This window comes from Enoplosus armatus, chromosome 3, assembly GCF_043641665.1.
Source record: "Enoplosus armatus isolate fEnoArm2 chromosome 3, fEnoArm2.hap1, whole genome shotgun sequence".
NCBI classification, from domain to species: Eukaryota; Metazoa; Chordata; class Actinopteri; order Centrarchiformes; family Enoplosidae; genus Enoplosus; species Enoplosus armatus.
In genome coordinates, this window is record NC_092182.1 from 19,221,241 (window position 1) to 19,243,736 (window position 22,496).

The 22,496-nt window shown below is 41.4% G+C and overlaps 1 protein-coding gene across 1 annotated transcript in view; it reads left to right on the plus strand.

Annotated features, from left to right (window-relative positions):
- tox2 (TOX high mobility group box family member 2) overlaps window positions 1-22,496 on the plus strand; it is an 88,632-nt gene that overhangs the window by 37,562 nt on the left and 28,574 nt on the right. The window contains exon 3 of the mRNA XM_070903261.1: window positions 8,299-8,358. Within this exon, the coding sequence (XP_070759362.1) occupies window positions 8,299-8,358 (60 nt within the window). The remainder of the gene's footprint in view (window positions 1-8,298; window positions 8,359-22,496) is intronic.

A 22,496-nucleotide genomic window follows, 5' to 3' on the forward strand; every position in this document is an offset into this window, starting at 1 on the left:
AATGGAGATGTTTGTAGAAAACAACATGTGTATAATTAAGGTTTAATGAGCTCTTGTCAGGGTGGAATGTGCAATTAGATTGGTAATAAAAAAAATCTGCCTGAATGCTAGTGGCAGAGGCTGGATGTGGAGTCAGCATGGCAGTGAATGAAAGAACAGTGAATTATTTTGAGCCCCATTGACAGAAGTAGACGTTGCTGGATGCTGCATTTAGATTTAAATACATGGTGAGGCCCCAAATACAGAAAGAAGACTTTTTTTTCCCGTGGTGGTGCTATATTGTTCAAATTACTGTACTTGTGCACACCAGGTTGGTTTCTTGGGAAAACAGTTCTTAAACAGCTGAAGTTATACTTCACTGCTACAGAAAGAAGCAAGAGACAATAACTGTGATTTGTATGGAGAAGGTCATAAATGTAATTGGCTGCACAAATATAAAAGGGCAAGAAGGTTTTATAAACATTTCTCCAAAAGTTCTTCATTCTTAACTAGAAAGCATTCAGAGAGCACATCTCTCTGCCAAGGCACAACCTCTTCAATTTGTTATTTTAATAGAAAATGTTTAAATATTTGTAAATATGCTGACTGAGCAATGATGGCCATGGTTTTTGGAGAATACCTAAATCCTGTCCTGGCATAATAAGGCTGCGTACAGGAATTGTTTGTTAAAAATGTCAAATGTGCCATGTCCACCACCTACAGAAATGAGCTGCAACAACGATTATTTTCATTATTGACCAATTTGCTGATCATTTCCTAGATTTGTCGATTAATCACTTTGTTTAAAATAGCGAAAAATGCTCGATATAGTTTGCCAGAGCCCAAGGCGACGTTGTAAACAAAAGTTGTTGGCCTTTATGCGTAACAATTATTTTCATTGTCGATTAATCTGCAGATTATTTTCACGATGTTTCGATTAATCAGTTGCCAAAAATATGTGAAAAATGCTCATCACAATTTCCCAGAGCCCAAAGTGACGTCTTCTTTTGTCCAACCAACAGTCCAAAACCCAAATACTCTTCATTTACTATCATAAATGACAAAGAAAAGCAGCAAATCCTTACATTTAAGAAGCTGGAACCACCAAATGTTTGCTTGAAGAATGACTGAAATGATTAATCGGATATCAAAATTAATTTTCTTTCGATCGACTAATCGTCTAATTGTTGCAGCTCTACAGACAAACAGAACTGAAAACTTTACCTCTGTGGTGAATGCAACAACAGTCTATGCAAATCAGAGTATTTATTGAATATAATCTGCCCTCATTAGCTTTCAAATCGCTGCCTGGCATTTCTTTCTAGGTCTGTGCTTTTTCTGTCTCGAGACGCCCTATTTTAGCGAAGGACACTTCTCCACCAGGCCCAGTGTCTTTTTGAATAAGGCACTTGTGAGGGAAAAAAAAACAGGTATCTCGCTGCTCTCTTTTTCCGCTCTATTCCTCTTTTCTTGACTTGGTGAAATTGCTGCTTGGTGGAGAAGATCCGCACACACAAAAATCGTGTTTGGCTCTTTCTGAATTACTTGACTAGTCCCTGAAAGAGAGGGCCCTTTGTTGGCTTCCTCTGGGACTGCCCTTGAAAGGCTCCTATTGTGTGGTAAGCACTATGATATAATGCAAGTGGATTTAATAAATTTAATGGAACATGCAGACATGGTTCTCAAGCCCTCATGTGATGAGAAGCAGCCTGTTTTTAGGAGATCAGAACCACATATTAAAGAAATGAAATGATATGTTAATGTCGAGTTGCTCCAGAGGCATGTTAGGCTTTGATTGTATGTTAAATATTCTGGATTGTTTGGTCCGTGTGGAGGATGAATCCATTGCATTTATTTTTACATTACCAACAGCATGCTTTGGTATCTATTTTGTTCGTTCTTTTCAGATTTCTGTATCGCTTGATTATCCGTTTCTGTGTTCCACCTGAGTTGTCCTGGAAGTCAAGGTTAGGCAGAGTGGGGGGAGCTGAATGTCAGCGATGTGTTAGCTTTGTTTTCATTGTGTTAACAGGAGCACAATGGTACGATTGTGTGGCCATCTGAAACCCTACACCTACCCAGAGCTTTCGGGGGTCAGAGGTGGGGGAGATGTGTGTGCCTTTAGCCAGACGAACCATGCATTTTGAAAGAACCAGAAACCAAAGAGTAATCCATCCAGCATACCATCAAAAAACCATTCTACTTTGCCAGCTCGCTCACATACCAGATCTGCTCAGTTCTTGTAAAATGCTCTCATTCTCCAAATATAAATGATGCTTTTTTTTTTTCTTCTCTCTTTTTACCCTTCCCCTTGTTGCTTTGTAATCTGTCTCATTATTTTAAGGTGCCATTTGAGGAGTGGCCTGCCTCTTGAAACCCCTCAGTGTGATGGACAAGACCATAAAGCAGAGCAATAAACCTGAGATGAATGTTGTATCTTAACACTGATAGAGGCAATTAAGTCCATCATAAGCGAGAGAGGGAACACTCTCCTCTGGGGACTCATTCACTTGCATGGTTTAACATGATCCCCAGCTAAATGCCTTATTTTATTTCTCCTCTCAGCTCACAGCTTACAGTCGAGCACAAATTGAGCTGATTTTTTTTTTCACACAATTTGGTCTTTCTGTCTGATCTGCCCTTTTCTGTCTGTCGTCATGTGCCCCCCCCCCCCCCCCCCCCCACTCTCTCTCTCTCTCTCTCTCTCTCTCTCACTATCTCTCCCTTTTCTCTCTCCCATTTCGCCGTATTTGTCATGGTAATGTAAAAAATCTCAGCTGCTTCAATTCATTTCGTGCTCTTTCAGTCGAGAAAAGAAGGGCAATTCTGTTTATCCTCACTCCTTTCTGTGTGTTGTGGTTTAAAGGTAATGAAGAACATATTTCATCTGCATGGAGTTATATGACTGGGCGTGGCTGAGCAGGTCTGTTATGGGAAAATAAATATTATGGAAGGTCTAACTTTGTTATCTTTATCTCTAGCTGGAATCAATGTGTGTATTATTGGACAGGATACGTTACACAAACACGTGGGTACGCATGCAATGTGCACACATTCAGAGCCAAGTTGTATATTCAGTATGCAAACATGCACACACATAAGGAACACATAAAGGTGAAATACACAAGCAGCAGCAGAGATATCCACACATAAAAACAGGCAATCCATATCTGCTTTGCAGCGCACCATCCCCCATACTCTCTGTGCTTTGGTTATGTCTGTATCTAAGTGTGTGTGCAGTCACATGTGTGTGTTTGCCTGCCAGCGAGTCACTGAATGCTCTAATGACCACAGCCCTGACACAGGTATTTTGACTGCTGCCTCTTTCCATCGGCACATTGACTGACATGCGATTAGTAACGCTGGGGTGAAAAACTAGGGAGGTGCACACTGTAACCATGGAAAGAGACTAGGAGGAGGGTTAAGTCCTCTTCTCTCTCGTCTCTCCTGCCTCATCTTTCTTTAAATCTAAAACATCCCTGGCTCCAGTTACCAGTTGTGCGATTTGGTATTCAGTACATACAGTAAAGCGCAGCTGGGCTCACAGCGACCTTACGAGAAAAGCCTCTCGTGTAGATCAATGCGGGTTAGCAGCGCTGTTAAGGTTCGAACAGAATGTAAAGTAACCGTAGTAACAGGAATAGAGAATTGGTACAAAACGGATCTGAAAGTGCTTTTTTCTTAAGAAGGGATGCACCGCACAGTTACTGACCGTAGTAAGTTGGCCAGACTCACATTAAATCCAGTTTATTTGTCAATGGCAATATATAATTCACTGGTTTTGTTATATGTTACAAGTAATTCAGTCACAGCGGGCAGGTCACTCAATTTTTAGTGCCTCAGCATCCATGGTGCATAATAATTTCTTACTCGCCCCAATGAGTTCCACGTTGTGAGGTTATAAAGATTGTTCAACATGCAACCTACACATAACATATGGGCAAAAAGTACACAATAAACTCGACACCAAATCAAAAACACAGATATCCAAAACATATGAGAACAGATTCATATGAAGCATGAAACACAAACTAGATGTTGTGTGTATAATTATATATATAATAAAAGTAAGCCACAGGATAAAACACTGAAGTTAAAAGTTGACTTATTTCCAGTATAACAGTATAAACTAGGCCAGTTACTATCACTATCATCAGTGAAAGTATAAATTGATCCTGAATCATAACTTTTCCCACTTTTTAAAAAGTTCTATGATATTATTTTGGGAAACTTATTCTTTAATGGATGGATGAAACTGTAAGTTCTGTAGACGTGAGTCCTCGTCTGAAGTCTTTGGAAAGCCACATTTCTGATATGCTGTGTTCCAGTCAACAGTTGTTCTACAGCCTCTGTGACTGTGGTGCACTTCCTGCATCAAACTGACATTGGTTTGGCTTTACGCAAACACAACGCTATTTATAGCATCTCTCCCACTTCATTTTCTCCCTCCCATTCTCTCCCTCGCTATCTCTTTCCCTCTCATGTATTTGCATTTCTGCTATGCAAACAGGAGTCTGGTGTCAAGTGCGTCAGTTGTACAGGCCTTACTTGTCCCTTCTCTTTCTCAAGCCTCAATCCACCTCAAAATGTCTCTCCTTCATTCCCCTCGCTCGGCATGACTCCCCTCTCCTCCATCTCACCCCAGCTTTCCACCTCTCTCTCACCTTCACCCTCCTCCCCTGCCTGCTTCACCCTCTATCCCCCTCTCTCTCTCTCTGCCTGTGTTTTCCTTTGCTCAATTGTTTTGCTGTAGATTTGACCGCTATGATTAATGACCTCAAAGCCTCAGGAAAGCAAACAGAGAGAGAGACACGACAAGCTCGCCCTTCCCTTACAAACCTCCCTTTTTCTCATATGTCAACTGCTCGTATGTTCACACCGAGCACATTATGACTTCTGGAAAAATATCTACTTTATACGAGTCAGATTACACGAGAGAGAGATTTTATATGCCCAAAACTTTGTCTGATTTCTGCAGACAACAATAGACCATTGTGGTAAAGCCCCATGCATTATTAATTGTTAAATAATTGTATACATTTTGTTATCATGAATCTCTATATTAGTTATTAGTTAGTTTATATAAGTGCACTGCTTGTTCAATTTTTGACAATAATTCTCAACATTTCAGAGCTTTTGTCATCTTCCATGTGTTCAAAATGTTAAGTGAGCATCAGAGCAGGGACCACAGATGAAATTAAACTCTTGCTCAGAGGTCAGAGGTCAGGTTCAAATTAGTCACACACAGAGGTGGGCGTTCAGGGTCTCGCTCAAGGACACTTCTGCCGGGTGGACGCTTGAATATGGTTAACTTTTGGGTGACAAAGGTGACAGTGTGATTTATAACACAAAAGAAACAAACCATGTATAACCATTATTCAACTTTAAATGTGTCTAAATTTCCCATTAGTAATGTGGAACTACTAATGTAAAATACATTATGATATCATTTACTGAATAAAATGTTTTGGGCCACAAGCAATTTGACTTCCATTTCTGTGCTTTAAAGGAACAGTTCAACATTGTGCTTATTTCTCAAAGTTAATTTATTAGTCATTCTACAACACAGGGCTGCACAACGAAATTAAAGTTGTACTGCTGTTATTTGCTTTCTTGACAAGAGTTGGATGAAAGGTCGATACCACTCTCATGTCTTTACGCTAAATATGAAGCAAGAGCCAGCAGCCAGTTAGCTTAGCTTAGCATAAAGACTAGAGGCAGGGGGCGAAACAGCTAGGAAGCCAGGAAGTCACTGACAAAGATAATAACTTCCTGTAAAACTACAGTTTCTTGTTTTTACGTTTCTGTTTGTGTACGGATTAAGCAAATGAGATATAACATAATTTTTTTTCAGCAAGAAAGTGAATAAGTGTGTTTCCCAAAATGTTGTCCTATTAATTTCCTACATTGGAGTTAGATTATCAAACTCAAATTGGCACAAACCCAGAGTCATGCAGAGACTTGTTAGCCACGGTCCCCTCCTGTATCTGTACTGTAGGATCAGAACAAACAGTACACTTAGCTTAGCTGACCAGTTGTTAACCACAAAGATAGAACCAAAAACCAAAACCAAAAGTATTTGTACCTTTCTCCTTGATTTAAATATTGGTTGTTGTTCTAACAACTCTGCCCTCAGTGACTCCTTCACATTGTGCTGCAGGAGCACCACCACAGACTGCAGTTTGCTCTTTGACTTTCTGAATAATTGTTTTCCACTTACCCTGTTTTGCTCATTGAGATCTGGCGTGCAGGTGTGAAAATAACCTATTTCAAGACACCATCACATCTAGCACGATGTGATTAGGACAGCATGTAAAATCATTTTCCAGGAGCAATAAAGAAAGTGATTTCATTTTCACTGCAGAATACAATGATTGTTCCTCCAGCAAACTAATAGTTCTATCAGACAGAAATCATTGCACTAGAAGTAACAGCTCCATCAGAGGCTGAATGATAGCGTGGAAATGGAATTGGAGCTTCAAATTGAATAATGTTGCAAGGAATTGCCTTTGTACTGTGGTTTGTTTGGTTCTCTGACTGTGTCATGTATAAAGATAGATGCAAAAATGCAAGAAAACTCTGTTGGAGAGGACAGTAATTTAAATGGCAAATATTAAAATGCTCGAAATAAAATCCCTCAAAAGGGTTCATATTTAACAACTACAGTACAGTATATTTAGTCCTTGGAACATATGGCTTATTACACGTGGTGAAACATGGCTATAAAAGAGATTGTGACCCATTTTTGGTCCCTGCCCACAGCTTGAGAAACTCCCCTAATATTTTACAGTAGGCACATATCCATCCCGTTACTTGACCTTACAGTAGCAGCGGTAATTCATCTCAGCCTCTACTAGCTGTCTTGAGGTGTGTTTTGTTTCCTCATAAATGGCTGGTGCCAAATAGTGTCAGACAAAGAAGCAGGGAAGGCCTCTGGGAGTGTGTGTGTGTGTGTGTGTATGTTTATGTGTGTTTCAAGCTGTGGCCTCTGGCTGTGACCCCAGTGTTAATCACACTACAGCCAGAAGAACCACAGGCTCTATCGCCACTACTGCTGCCACGGCCCTCCTGCTTTCCGACTTTATTTCTCATTCATGCCCTCCGTCCTCACTCTGTTTTTATATCTCTCTTTATCCCTTCATACATACAGTGTCTACTGTACCTCCCACTTGCACATGATCTTTACCCACTCCTTCACCATTAGCTCAGGGGCACACCCTCGTCTTTCTCATCCCCACAACCTCAAACCGTCACCTTTCCTCTAGCCTAAGCCTCCCCTTCAGGCTTCCTGAGCTCTGTGTTTCTGAGTTCTGGATTAGCAGGGTTGCCCTGTCCTCCTTTCTCTGGCAAAGTGCAAAAGCGCTAAAGGCTGTTCTCACCTCTTTGGAGTCTGTATGGTCTTGATCACAAGCTTGTGGCATGTTGGTAGGGTTGCTAAAAGTGTTGATTTGCAATTAGTCGGCCATGTTAGTGGTTGGCTTAGTGGGAAACAGCCTCTGTGTCTGGTGGGCTCACTGAGATTTCAGTACTTGTCAACCTCTATTATTATTGATGGCCATTCGTATTAATTACGTGTTAATCATCACCTTCATTCTAAACATTTGGAAAAACCCGCACTACGGCACAAAAGACGTCAATCAGAGGAGCATGAACCTTCTACAGCTTTCAAAAAAAATGTCAATTTAACAGAAATCTTCCTGAACACTTGTCTTTGAGTCTGACTGAAAGTAAACACAGAAGAAAGTAGGTCCCTGGAAATTCCTGTAGCTGTTGCAGCGAACTGCTTGGCACAGCAAATCAATTTCTGGGTCAACTCCTGGCTGACTTACCTGTCATATGTCGTTTGATTACGTTAATGTTGCTTCTGATTTGATTTGACTGACATGGCTGACTAACTAGATGGCCGTTTGTGCAAGTGTTGTGCTCTCAGTGTTGTTATTATCACTCTGTTGTGCCCTTGTCACCCTGTGACACCCGAGGAATCGCAGCAGTTAGGTGTGCGCACACTCACACACACACACACACACAATCTCAGGCTGTAGGCAAACTGAGACGAAGTGTGTGAGTTACACAAGCTTTGACAGGGCCTAATTATACGTGTCTCTAATGAACTGTAATTACTGACATCCACCAGAGCATCGAGGTCTATAAGCCGAGGACTCGCAGTCATTAGGCTGCAGTGTTACAGTTTCTGTATCTCCACTGACTGACTGAAAATCTCTGTTTTCTGTCCCTGTTGTGATGTGTTGGTCTCTGCCTGACTGTTTTCTCATCTCTCTCTCTCTCTCTCTCTCTCTCTCTCTCTCTCTGTCTCTACAGTTTGATGGTGACAACATGTACATGAATGAAAACAACCATGAGTTCCTCCCGCCAAACCAGGTGAGTTCAAATTGCCCCTAATGGAATACCTGCTCTTTTCCTCTTATTTCATCTGTTCCCAGTGACTGTTGAGCCATTTTCCTCCTGCCATTGTTCAAGCTTGTTAGGATGGACGACAAATTGTTGTTACTGAAACCACCCCGGAGTTATATGACATCAGCTGAAAGCAAAGGGACTGAAATCTTTCAAAAAATATTCCAAGTAGTTCACCCATGTTTTTACTCTGACAAATGCCACATAAAACATTCTTAGTGGTCACATTGTGGAATAAACAGAAACACACTTCTTCTACAACCTGGAGGCTAGATACAGTCAAATGACTCCTGTTAAGTTTTCTATATTGTTTATTGTTCATTTGGATCCCCATAAGTTGTAGTTACCATGGCAACAATGACTCTTCCTGGGGTCCATATTAAAATGTACAGTATAATCAACCCATTACACTCACACCACATACAGTAAACACTGTAAACAGCACAGTACAGTCACCACTACAGCCAACCCAATGCATTCACATCAAAACCAAATATATGATATACAAACACACAGAAACACTGAAATAATAATAAATCCCAATTTGCAAAGAAAGTAAAAGACTTCAAAATTAACCATTTTAGTTATTTCTTAAAACTGGATTCTTGATACATATCATATACAGATGATATGGTTGTTTTAATGGTTCTGTGTAAGAATATATGTTTGTTGTCTTTTACACACTGAAGCTGGAGTCTATCCCAGCATGCATTGGGCAGAAGGCATTGAAACACTCTGGACAGGCTGCTAGTCTTTCACAGTCTACGTCAGACAGTCATAATTACCTTTCTGTTACGTAGGAGGAAACCAAAAATATCCAAATTCCAAACAGAAAGTGCCGAGACCTTCTTTCTGTGAGGCGACAGTGTCAACCATTATGCTAACTCTGCCATCATAAAGTTCAAATTCACTTTATTCCAATTATGCAATCATCCTCTGTGCAGACCATTTTCACTTTGGTAAATGCCAAGCAGAAAACGCTGCTTCACTCTGAGTGAGTTTTGGCCTCATTGCAAAGGATTTATTAAGTTAGAATGGAGGGGGAGTCAGCGCTCTTCTACAGTACATGGCAACCAAGCCAGATACACTGTAGCACAGCTGGTCACGAACAACTGGGAGACCATATGGTTGTGTTTGGACAGGGGGATTTGTGGAGTTTGGGAATAAGCCCATCTGACATACACAGGGGAGAAGGGAATTTGTCCCTGTCAATTGCAATTATTAGAACCGACCCATAGGCTACAGTAGTTCTGTGTTTCTGTTGCATTCGCTGTTTTGCTTAATTTCTTAATGCTCTGGTTTGTTAAAGTATGGCTCAAAGCCCAGAATGAGACACAGAGTTGCTTATGCTGTTTCTTGTACATGATTCCTTAAGTTTATTTAGATAACTCTGACAACAAATATGTCCGTCACAAAGTGATTTTCAGTAGGATAGTGCTCTTATCTGACACTTTTCCCATGCTGGTACTTGGCTGTCTAAAAAAATCTTAAGAACCACTGCTTTTATCGCCCATTTTGATTCAGCACATGTAGCTTTACTGCAGTGTTGATTGACTGATTACAAGTCGTGCTGATGTGCACAATGTTTTCTGCTGAATTACTGAGGGACAGATAAAGCATCGCAAATGTGGCATAGAAGATAGACAGGGAGAGAGAGGGAGAGAAAGGTGGGGATCAAGGAAGCAAGAGAGAAAGAGACAGAGAGAGGGAAATAGCGTGAAAGACGGTGATGGGATGAGAGACGATTTTGCTTTGCTCTGTGTTATACTTTGTTTACTCAAGATCTTCTCATATTTGACATGTGCCTTGCTCTATTCTCCGCTTCACCAAGTTTAGCCTCTCCTTCCCACTGACAGCTAGAATCAGGGAGGGCCTTAGGGGTGGACACACACTCCGACAACAAAACATAGAGATGGAAGAAATAGAAAAATCACGGCTCTGCACCTCCTTGTATGCAGTGTGTTCACACTGGAAAAGTCACAAAGTATACTCAAAAAAGTCAGTATGCATGTTAGAAATGCTTATTTTTTAATTGTGCTGTTGTTATACTATTGTCCCGCTATGCACGGATTGTGGATGGTGATTAAAACAGCTTGAAGAAGTTTTAAATCTTTGTGAATTTGTCAGTGTGCCCCAAATCCATGCAACATACTAATTGTATACACTTTACTGTATACTCTATACTACTCCTTACAGTATACAATTTTTGCAGTTACAACACAAGAAATTCAAATATTTCACCATTTTCTACAGAAAAAAGACAATCAATCAAACTGCGACTTTAGAATCCAGCTGCCAAACAGAGAGAGACAGCAAAATGTTTAAAATATTTAATAGCTATGGTATTGTGATGTTTCGAGAGCTGTTAGTTTGAAATTTCATCTGTGAGCAGCTTCTCCAATATCTTTATACACTTCATTGTGGGAGAATACTGTACACACTCATAAACATGGATACATACTGACCACTGTGAGTATATTTTATTTTGTCACTCAGAACCTGCTTAGAGTTAGTGTGTAGTATCCATTTGGGACACAGCTGCAGTTTGATTGACATCTATTAGCTAATGTGTTGCATCATTTCCTGTTAATACACATTGGCATACAAGTGCATTGATTTATTCTATGCTAACTGGGCAAAAAGTATACTATGACAATTCATATAGAGTACCATCTTTTATGCATGTAAGTGTGTGTCATTGGATTGGGGGTTTGACTGATTGGTTGAAGTGAAGCTTAAAGCACATTAAGGCACTGTAAACGTGTTTATGCTTGCGTTGTTTGCAAGTGCTGAGATAAAAATGGCCTTGGTGAAAGAAACAGAGGGATAAGATAGCTGCAGGGATAATTTTTTATTAACTAGTGTTATTCCTCAAGAAACAGTATATACAGTAGCTGTATTATTCTCAATATATTCCATCTTGAATAAAAACAAATCCTACTGCCTAAAGCTCACTTTTCTCTGCTTGCTGCTTTATTATCTTATTTCACTTCTTCTTTCTTTCTTCCATTTTCTCTGACTCCCCCTCTTTTTTGCTCTTTTTTCACTCTTACCCCCCGTTGCATTTAAATGCATTTGGGTCAGTGGTTCCACCTCCAAACTGTCTGAAAGTGTGTTTCTCAGCGCTCTGCTGTCTCTCACTTCAGTTTCTCCACGTTATCGCTCTATTTAATCTGGCTTACCTAAATAAATGTATTTTTCATACATAAGGTACATTCATATAGGACTTAAACATGGCCCTGTTGAGTAACTCTGGCCAAGTAACCGCATCAGATACTGACATGCTTAGATGGGTATGTTCTCATGATGAGTCACAAGGAAACGGGGTCAGTGCCATTGTCATATCGATGTTCCCATGAGCATCGTAGTCTAACCCTGCTTAGTTCTCTGTAGTGTTTCCTCCAGTCCCCCCCCAGCAGAGTGACAAAGTGTTAGTGATTCAATGACAAGGTCACGGACCCTGGTCTTGGCATCAACAAGCTCTTTGTCTGCCCCTGTGGCCACTGACCATTGTCGTGGCAACAATGTAGAAAAGAGTAACCAACGACGAGAGGCTCCGGCTTGTTCCGGTGTCTTCACAGTGGTTTGGTCTGACCCTCAAGCACAAAACGACATGAAATATCCACAGTGGAAAGTGGAAGAGCCTCTTCTAAGTAGAGCGTCCTTTTTTTTATTTATTATAAAAGTCTTACAAGACCTTCACCTGAAGTGGGATTTCTCTTCTCGCTAATATTAAACAGAAGAGTACGGAGCGATGCGATCAAAGATAATGCACTGTGGAGATGCCTTCTCATAGCTCCCCAGCAAAGTGAAAGAAACAGTATACTTCATCAGCACTTTACCTTGACAATGCTTTGCTTTGATGTCTTTCTCCCTGACTTATGAATTCATTTAGCAGAACTGCTGTTTGAGAGAAAAATATGTCACAGGAAAAAAAAAGAACACAGGGAGAAAATGGAAGGGAGGGCAGAGAGAGAGATGGAGAAACTGCACAGGGGAATAATTCGGCTAATGGAGTGACTGTTTGGATATTCAGCAGAAGTCTGAACGGAGATTATGATCTTGCAATTAGTGTAACAAGGTTTTATTGATTGGCTGCCGCTGTAGCGTCTTTGCTGCCAAGACGCTGCATGTGGTTTTAACATGCACAGTGTGTGAGTGGCCCAGCCAGTCACACTAGTCCTACTACTACTAGAGCTGAATCCAGCTCCAGTGTTACTGTCGAGCTGTGGCCATTTCCTGAGCATCAAAGCTGAAATATTACGGATTGCTGAGTTGAAAGGGTCTGTTTGAATGCCTGATGATAAAGTGGACTGCATTTGCATTTTCCGCTCACTTTTAAGTTAATACATTGCCCTCCTTCCTCTCTGAGTAAAATGCAGGTATGAAAAGGCGGCTTCTGGTAACAAGCGATCTGAAAGTTTGTCTGCCTGTTTTACATGTTGGGAGTTCAAACGTTGTTTTAACGGTAAGTTTGATGCCATTTCTCGTCTCAGTTATTTTGTTGTGAGTCATTGCTGCCAAGGATTAGACCAGCCCCTTGGGTGTTGTAATTGTAATTAGAGAGGTGTTTGAGTGCCAACAGCGGATCTGTGAGACACGGAGAGGCTGAGACAGATTGTAGATCGATGGAAAGTTTTACAGATGCGATTAAGATTAAGTTTATTAAACACGCTGACAGACTGAACTTATAATGAGGACTTTGTGTTATTTTTAATATTCTTAAATGTTTTAATGAGAGATTTAGTGGTTTAAGATCTCTTATTTGAACAGATATGATGTCTGTCGCACAGTTTTAGTGCCTAAACTTGTGGAAACTCCAGCCTGATGACTATGATAAAGTCCTCCTCCACAGCTCCCCTGTGTCTCTCATCTTTCCCCCATATGTTTCTGATGAACCATTGTAGAACATGATCCCATAGTCTTTTATGTCCAACCTTTGACAAACCTATCACCTCGTCCCTCTTTGCTCTGAATTAAAGGCCCATTCCACCTTTCCAGTTTAGATGAGTAATTCTCTTGTTTGGCAGCAGCCCAAAGCCCAGCCAGCCCGTCTGGAACCTCGGCGGAGCCTGATTGGTCAGGTTCAGTCGTGTGTGACTGACAGGAAGCCTGCTGATTGGGGGAGACGGTATCTTTGGATCGTTGCACTGATTAAAGCCTCGCGGCGGCGTTTTGTAAACTCCCGCCGTTCGGGGTCCCCGCACCAGCGCCCTGGCCCTGCTGGTCTGAATTACAGCCCGGCCGCATTAGTCTGATTTACAGCTTCCTCCCGCTGTTTAGACTGGAGCTGGGGACCAGAGTGGCAGGCTCCTCCTCCCCTACGCTTCCACCTGCCCCCTCCTCTTCCAATTGATTCTCCCACTTTGTGCCTCACCCTCTAGTCGTCACTCCAATCTTCCCAATCCCTTGTCTGTTCCCCCTTTTAATGCCACCTCACCTGATTTACCCTTTATTTGTACTCTGTCCTGCTTTGTACTTCCCACCAGTTCTTCTGCTCTTCTTCTCCTACCTCACCTTTTCCCCTCTCTCCCCTTTTTCACCCTTTTTGTCTCCCCCTCTGTCCTTTCGTCCTTTTCAGCCTTCCTTCCACCTGACTACAACCCATTTCTCCACTCTTCCCCACCACTCCTCTCCTTATATGTCCCCCAAACCTCTGACAACAACGCTTTACCTTTTCCGCCCAGTACTTCTCCCACCTGCCTCCCTTCTCTCTCTCTCTCTCTCTCTCTCTCTCTCTCTCTCTCTCTCTCTCTCTCTCTGTCTCTCTCTCTGTCTCTCTCTGTCTCTCTCTCTCTATCTCTGTCTCTCTCTCTGTCTCTCTGTCTCTCTCTCTCTCTCTCTCTCTCTCTCTGTCTCTCTCTCTGTCTCTCTCTGTCTCTCTGTCTCTCTCTCTCTCTCTCTCTGTCTCTCACTCCCTCACTACATCTTTTGTGAAAATGAAAACAAAGAGCAGCCTGCCAAAATATTTCTATAGCTGTTCGCTGACGAAGCAGGGAGCGGAGACAATGCAAAAAGATGTGCAGGCATATTTGTCATGGCAGCAGAAAGATGGAAAGCTCTCTCCCCGTGGCCTTTTTACAGTCATTTGGAAACCCCCCACCCCACCCTCCACCTCCTCTCTCTTGCCCTCTGTTTGAAATACTCATCTGACATGGCACCGCATATAAATGCACAGCTGTATATTTGTGTAAAGCCCTCGCTCTGCCAAGCTGTCCATCCCCCTGTTGCCCCAGGTGATCAGATGAAACTAATGGCAACCTTAATGTGTTTGTGTAGGCCTTTCACCCCATTGGATAGAATGATGCAAGACCAAACGCTCACTCTTGTGCTAGATCACATGCCAGACTATAACCACAGAGATTTTCTGTCTCTTTCAGAAATAAAATGTACAAAGTTTGCCTCAAACTGGTTTGCCCTCATTCCTGTGAAACAAAATGCTATGAGTTATTAGAGAAGAAAATGGTCCATTGAACCAAGATTCATTAGCAAAAATACTTGGTTAATTATTGATGCAGTATTTTCAAGGTATGAAAAAAGCCCTAAGCAGACATCGATCCATGCTGACTTATTTCCTCAGCTCTGAAAAAAAGTTGAAATGAGGTAATATAATTTTTCTTATTAAACTGGTTAAGCAGAGCACAGCAAATATATCGGTACAAAGCCTGAGGCAGGCAGCTTTTATATTCTATTATTATTATTATTATTATTATTATTATTTTGTGTGTCAGTTTTAGCCTCTTGTTGTGCAACACAGGTGGAGTTAACCCTGTAAGACAATACAGAGCCAGAAGATGAAGATGATCACAGGAAACTGCTCTGTGCCTAACAACACCTAGCTGCTGTTTGTAGTTGACTTAGCAAGAGTCAGGATGTAGCAATGCTAGCAGCTCTGTGAGACTGCTAATGTCAGCATGCTACCATGCTCACAAAGCCAATGCTAACATACTGATGTTTAGCATGTTCACCATAGTCATCACATTTGCTAATTGCTAACAAACTGAAATGTTGACTGGATGTTGGCAGCAAATGAAAAGTTATTACAATTAATCCTGAGGGGTGATATGAATGACTGAACCAAATTTCAAGGCAATCTATCTAATAGTTGTGGAGACATCTCACTAAAAAACAAAATGTCATGTTAGTGCTCGTGAAAAAGTCAGAAAATCACCAAAATCAGTCTGATTTCAATTTCATAGCAATCCATCCAATAGTTATCAGCTATTTCAGTGTGGACTAAAGTGGTGGACAGACCAACCAACCGACATTGCCATCCCTAGAGGCACGTTGCTACTGTGGCTAAAAACTACAAAAATCAGGTCTATTAAGCTGTTCCTGTTTGGATTTAACACTGAAATGTTAGTCGTGAATTTGCTGCAGTGCTGGAGGTCCTTTCGTGGACACTTTTGTGATGCATCAAGTATGAGCTGCAGTGCTGAGCTCTAGTGAGAGACAGGGAGGTTCATTGACACTGGAGAGCTGTCTCCTCCACTCCCCTCCACTCCCCACCAGCCTCTTATTAACAATGGCACCAAGAGTACGAGGGTCCAGATGTTAGACTCCTGCTCCCACCAGCTGTGCCAGCCTCCGATACACAGCCTCATTGACTCTGAACCAGGGAGGGGAGACACTTAAGAATACACTAACAACACACACACGCAGAGCAGGCAGTCTCTAACAGTAAGTATTTGTTGAAAAAAAAAAAAATCAAGGATACCTACAACATTTTCACTAAAGCATTGAAGAGCTATTACATTAAATTCGTACTATTACAATGTATGCAGACACACATTTGTCTTACCGATTAAATGACACACACACACGGGCACACAAACGCACACTCATCAACCACATGCACTTTTCACCCCCCTTCTCCTGGTGTATAGCAGAGTTATTTGTGGGTGACAGGATCCTAACAATTCTCAGAATAATGCACGTTTGTTTGGATGACTGCGCCATCAGCGCTCCCTTTGTGATTTTCAACATTGTTAGAGTCAGTCGGTACTGATCCTCCAACCCTTTATTGTGCTGTTTTTTTTTTGTCCATCTACTTGCTCTTATAACAATAATTAGTTTTGTCATTCAGACATTGTAGCACCATTGTCCACATGCTAATAATGATTTTGACAGTGAGCGTAGAAAAGTAGATAGCTGAAGCTGAAAAATTAAAAAGCAGTTTGGCTGTTTTTTGGCCTTGTGGAGTCTCTGGGCGGCTTCTGTGTGGTCATAACTCAGCAATAGCAGTGGCTGTTGTTAAGCCTCGTAGAACAGACAGCAGTGTGGCAATGAGCAAAGTTAAAAAGGCTTCCCTCTCCAGGAGACATGGCTGCTCAGAACAGGAAGAGACAGAGTGGACTCTGGAAATAATACTACATGTCTGCCAACGTAACATTGTAATCGTAGATTCACCCTGTCAGGCAATAAGTTTGATTACGGTCCTCATTTGAAATGTTGGATTCATCTCTTCCCCCTCCCCCCTTATTTTCTGCTCCTTCCTCTCCTCTTTCTACTCCGTCCACCCTCCTCTCTCCTCCTCCCCCGTCACCCACAGCAGTATCAACATCGGCATCACAATCCCTCTAGATGACTATTGGGAAACCTGAGCAATCTTGTGCACCCATGGTTTGTTTTCCGACCCCATTAGTGGAGACAGTTGAGTTTTCTCTGACACTCTGGCATCTGCATATCTGTACTAATGCAAGGTCCTTAACTCTTTCTTGTGCACATGATGCAAATCAGCAGAGGGAGATATAAATTCATGTTTATTTATCAAACAATAAAACCTGTTGTTATTCCTCTTCATAATAATAACTTAGTTGATTCTTTTGCTGCTGTTACACATCTATTCTGTTCTATTCTATAGTCATTTGGGAGCTATTTAAATGTTGTTTGTGTTCCAGTTGAATGTTCAGCAATAATGATGTGGTTGTTGTTGCTGACAGCACTTCTCCATTAGTCTCCTCTCTCGCCAATATCAAGCGTTATTAGACAGAGAGGAAGAGACGGAGATGCAGAGAGGACGAGAGGAACAAGAGAGAAGAGGGTCAGTGACACATTCACATCAGTGAATCAAATTGATAAAGAAAGAAAAAAGGAGGGGGAAAGTAACATGTTAGGCGCAGGAGGCAGCTAATGTCTGGGCATCAGTTTGCAGAGTGAAAAGAAAGTGTGCGAGAGACAGAAAGAAACAGAGGCACAAGGGAGGTTGTGTTTATTATTTGATAAAGCCTCCCTTATAACCTCGGCATGTTGTGCAATAGCTCTGGCTCTCCTTCAACTCTGCGGTGTGCCACTTCAAATTAGTCGCTTGTGGAGAGGGCCTGCCCCGTCTTTGCAAAATGCATTAGTACGCCACTCAGAGCCTCATACAGCCTAGGGTTAAACACAAATTATATCATTTCTGTCATCCAATCAAATCACACTGACCCCTTGACCTGTGAGATGAGTCAAATGCATAATGAAATATGACATGGCACAAAAGCTCTGATTCTAATCTGCTCTGACACGCGATCAGATGAGGATGACCTCTTGACCTTGACTGACAAGTGAGACGAGCACTGGGAACAGGATACACGAGGGAAAAGAAGGGAAGGAAACATAAAAGAAAAAGGGGGACAATATATGCAATTAGAAAAGCTGGTTTTAGTCAATGGGAGGTTAGTTAGTAATCAAGTCAGTATCTGGGGTGAACGGGGCCATCTGCATCTCTGGACAGTGGACAGTTGGTACTCGCTTTAATTATTCTCACCATTCCCTCCATATTTTCCCTCCTATAATGATAAGTAAGAAGCCAGGGTTGAAGAGATAGTAGCTGGATTTTATTTCCTAGAAAGAGCGTGCTTTTGGCATTATTTTTTTCCCTGTCTCACCCCTTTTGCTGCCTCCCAATCTCTCTCTCTCTCCCACCCTCCCGTCATGTTCATTCACCGGACAGAAACCAAGTACACGGTTGTTTAGCATCCCCATCCCCACAGCCCCTTTCAAGATTTCCAAACATTAACATAGTGACAGATAAATAATGCAGCCTGGCTGTTTTAGAGAGAGATGAGATGACAGGGGGATGGGCCTGGAGGGGGGGGGGGGGGGTGATCAGGGTCCAGGGGACCAGAACTGTTTGGGCTCTGTGAGGGACAGGCCAGGCTGGTGTTGGGCCAGCCAAGAGAGGAAGAGGAGAGTGGAGGTGTAGGGTGGCTGTAACCAGATCTTTGGCCCTCTCTCTCCCCCTCCCTCTCTTTGGGCTCTGCCAGAGAAGGCTTTGTGGTGTGTTGATACCCCCTGACATGATATTGTAGCAGAAGAACAGCTATGGCTTTAATTAAGCCTGAGTTGACTGAGAGCGATGGAGGGATAAAGAGAGAGAAGAGGAAAGGGGAAAAAGAGAAAGAGGAGTATCAAAAACAAACAGCCCAATAAACAGAAATAGCAGATCAGCTCGTGCCATTCAGATAAAGCTTTTCAAAGTACGTGATCTTTGTAGCCCGACAACAGCTATTTGCCTCTGCTGTGTTACATTAAAACAAGAGCACTGTGCACACTAGCAAACAGGATCATTCATAAATATACAGTATAATCTTCCTTTGGGAGAGCGATGGCAGTGTGAATGAGAATAGATGACGCTCTCAAAATCTTCCCAAAGATAAATCCACTGTTCTTCCTTGCAACCCAGACTGCGTGGAAAGGAGAGATAACGGGGCCCGACTTTGTCTCCGCGCGCAGAGCTCTGCACGGCGGGTACGGGGAAGGTGTTGGAACGAAGAGTGTCGGAGGTGATGGAAGTGGTAGCGTGTGGGGGGATTTTAAGCATAAATCAACACTGTGACAAAGCTCACCAATAGGCAGATAAGTGCACATTAGTGGTAAGGCAGATCTGTCATCGTCTGTCTCCGAGCTGTCGGTCCCGCCCTCTCCCCGAAGCAAACGCTAACTTGAGAGGACTCCAAACTCTGTGTCTGTGTGGGACACAGGCAACTGGCCCGAGTATAATTATGCAATTACACTCGTGTGACTTGATGTCTGGCGTGATTGTTTTTAAGAGGAAATGTTCACAGTGTGTGGGCCACCTGTTAAAATAATGATGTTTCTTTTGAGGTAATATGCTAACAAACCAGCAAATAATACAACTAGGGCTGCAACTAAGGATTATTATTAAGGAGTAATCTGCTAATTATTTTCCTGATTAATTGAATGTCAAAGAAAATAGTGGAAAGAATGCTAATTCACGAGAGTGCAAGGTGACTGTAAAAATGTCTAGTTTTGTCCAAACAACAGTCCAAAAATATAACACAGAATAGCAGCAAATCCTCACATTAGTTTAGATTAATCAATTATCAAAATGGTTGCCTATTAATCAGCTCTATAAATGCAACATTATGCCAACATCATGTCGTGTTTTAAATGCTAAAAGGCATGCAGCTCTTTTATTGTACATATGAATTATATTTGACAGTGAATCATTTTACAGAATTGATATACATTTTATATTAATTGTCCCAAATCCAGATTTCTGCAGGCATTGCAACACTAATCTAATAAGAAGAAGAATGTACAGATAATGAGCCATTAGCCACAGTCAATATCATCTCCAGAAGGCCTTGAAGACTCAGACAGTGTTACAGAGGGAGGGAGAGATCTGTGCCAAATAAAAAGACAAGCTGGAAAGCTCCCCAATCAATGTTATTTTCTCTCTCAGTCCCAGACCAACTGTCTATTCATCTGTTTCTCTCAAATGAAAGGTGTGCTGGTATGTAACACTTACAGTCGAGAGATCTGTCTCTTAATTAAAACGTTACAGATTGTGTTGGCTCGCTGTGCAGACTGAGCATACTGTGTATTGGAAATAAGGTTCCCTATAGTGTGCGGTATTGATCAGAGGAGGAAAATAAAGGATGTTTCAGTGAGAAAATAGAAATCTGTGTAGTGCAGCTTTTGGTAGCAGTGTGCTCCTGACTATTGAAAGTAAACCAATGACGAGCACCTCATAGGGAAAGAAAAAAAAATAAGAGGAGGCTTTTGTTTGGAAAGCCAATTCCATACTAGGACACACGCTGGTCGGTACGATCCATCAAATACATTGCCTTTGTTTAGATTTTACTTTTAAAGGAGAAAAGAGTATACATTAGCCAGAGCGTACATGTGGTCCTGTACATGCAAGCTCATTCTGAATATAGGCATATGAATAATTTATCTTGCCACAATCCAACTGGGAACGTCCTTGGTATTTACATTTTATCATCAAGGGCACTGGATGAGCCCTCACAGCAATCTAACACATGACACATCCTCAGTCCTCGTCCCTTTTGCACAATCAACAGGACGGGACCAGGAAAATGTTCCTGTAGCGTGGATATATATTTATACAGTGAGAAAACAAAAGGTTGATGAACACGCTAGATGATGACTAAGCGCGCCGGTCTTTAGATTACACACAGTGGTCACCCACAGTCGTAGTGAGGCACAGTGAAAAGATGACGGCGACGCGGGGCTCAGAGGGACTCACTTCACACAATGGCTCCAATGTTTACAGCAGACAATTTAGTTTCCTTCCAACAATTATGAGGGAAATTGAATCTCAGGAAATGTTCGTTTTCTTGTCCATTAGACCAAACAATAACATTATCCCCAAAGGTTTACAAAAACATCTGTCTTCAAAGGACAGTCCAGAAAATTAATATCTACTGGCTTGCAGGCTATGTCAGGACAAAGCAAATCAAATTGAGGCAATCGCACTTCTTTTTCTCTTCATTTCTCCTCATTTGGCGTCACATGTAGGAAGATGAAAGTGTGCCTTAAACGCTGAGTCTGTGTCTACATTCTTGCTTCACAGTAAAACATCGCTAACGTCCTTTTTTGTGGTCAAATTAAAGATGGGTGTTTTAGTGTTTTAGGTATTTCAACTTAATGAAATTCCTCTCATCTGGCTTTGTGCTTACTGCCTTAGATTGGTATTCCTTTAAAAGACATTAGATACATTTTAATCCTGCTGAAAGCTATTAAAGAAAAGAACATTGTCCGTTACTATCTACTTAAAGGCACAATCTATGATCCAAATGGGGGGGAAAGGCTTGACCCAGCCCAGAATCACAAAAACACAAGGATTTAAAGCTGCTATCACTTCTAGTGAACAAACACCAACATTAGACAACAAAATCTACATTGTTAATATTTTCTGTTAATGATTGAGGGTTGTTTACGGTAAAACTGGCTTTTTTTGTTTTTATTTGGAGGAAAAATGCTCATTTGTCATTCGGAAGTCAACCTTTTCAGTTATATATCATAACAAACCTGTAATTTATATGGTCACAGAATTACAGAATGGGTCATTACACTCACCTTTATACTAAAACAGGGTGGAGAGAAAGAAGGAAAAAAATGTGCCCTGTATCCTCTCTCCTTTCTTCCATCTCTCCATGCCCCTTATTTTCTAAAAGTATCTGTTTGAGAGATAAATGACCACTCTGCTGCCGAGGATGACAGCCTACACAAAGATGATATTGAATTGATTTCAGAAATGTTGCAGAACTGACTGTTTGATGTATACTGCTAGACATGAATCATAAGAATTCTATTAAAAAACCCTTGAATGGCTGACACCAGAATATTATTTGTGATGATTAATTTGACTCAGTCATTACAATGGGAGTCAAGTTGGATCGTCTCAGACAAAATTGCTTTTCATTCCCCGTTGAATTTCCCTGCTATTTTTCTTTTCTTCTTGCTCTGTGCAGAACTCTGATCTGATTGGACTTACTGTGTTAGCGCGACAGCACACAAATGCAGTGGCTGTTGGTCTTCTTTATTACTGATCGCTGAGCATTGAATTTTTTGTTCCAAAATGTTCAACATCTGAAACTAAATTACACCTATTCTAACAAAATGACAGATCAGAATTTAAACACTTTACAAAAGCTTTTTTGTAAAAAGGCAGGAGATTGAATTATAATAATGATATTTATATATTAAATAAATTCTATTTCTTCTGTTTTTGCAATGTTACCAATGCTTCCAATGCACTTTTAAGGTTATATTGACATCATTCTTAAATGTTGTGCAGGCTACTTTACACAGAAGTTTTCAATGAATTAGCTCTTTGATGGACCACAGCTGTA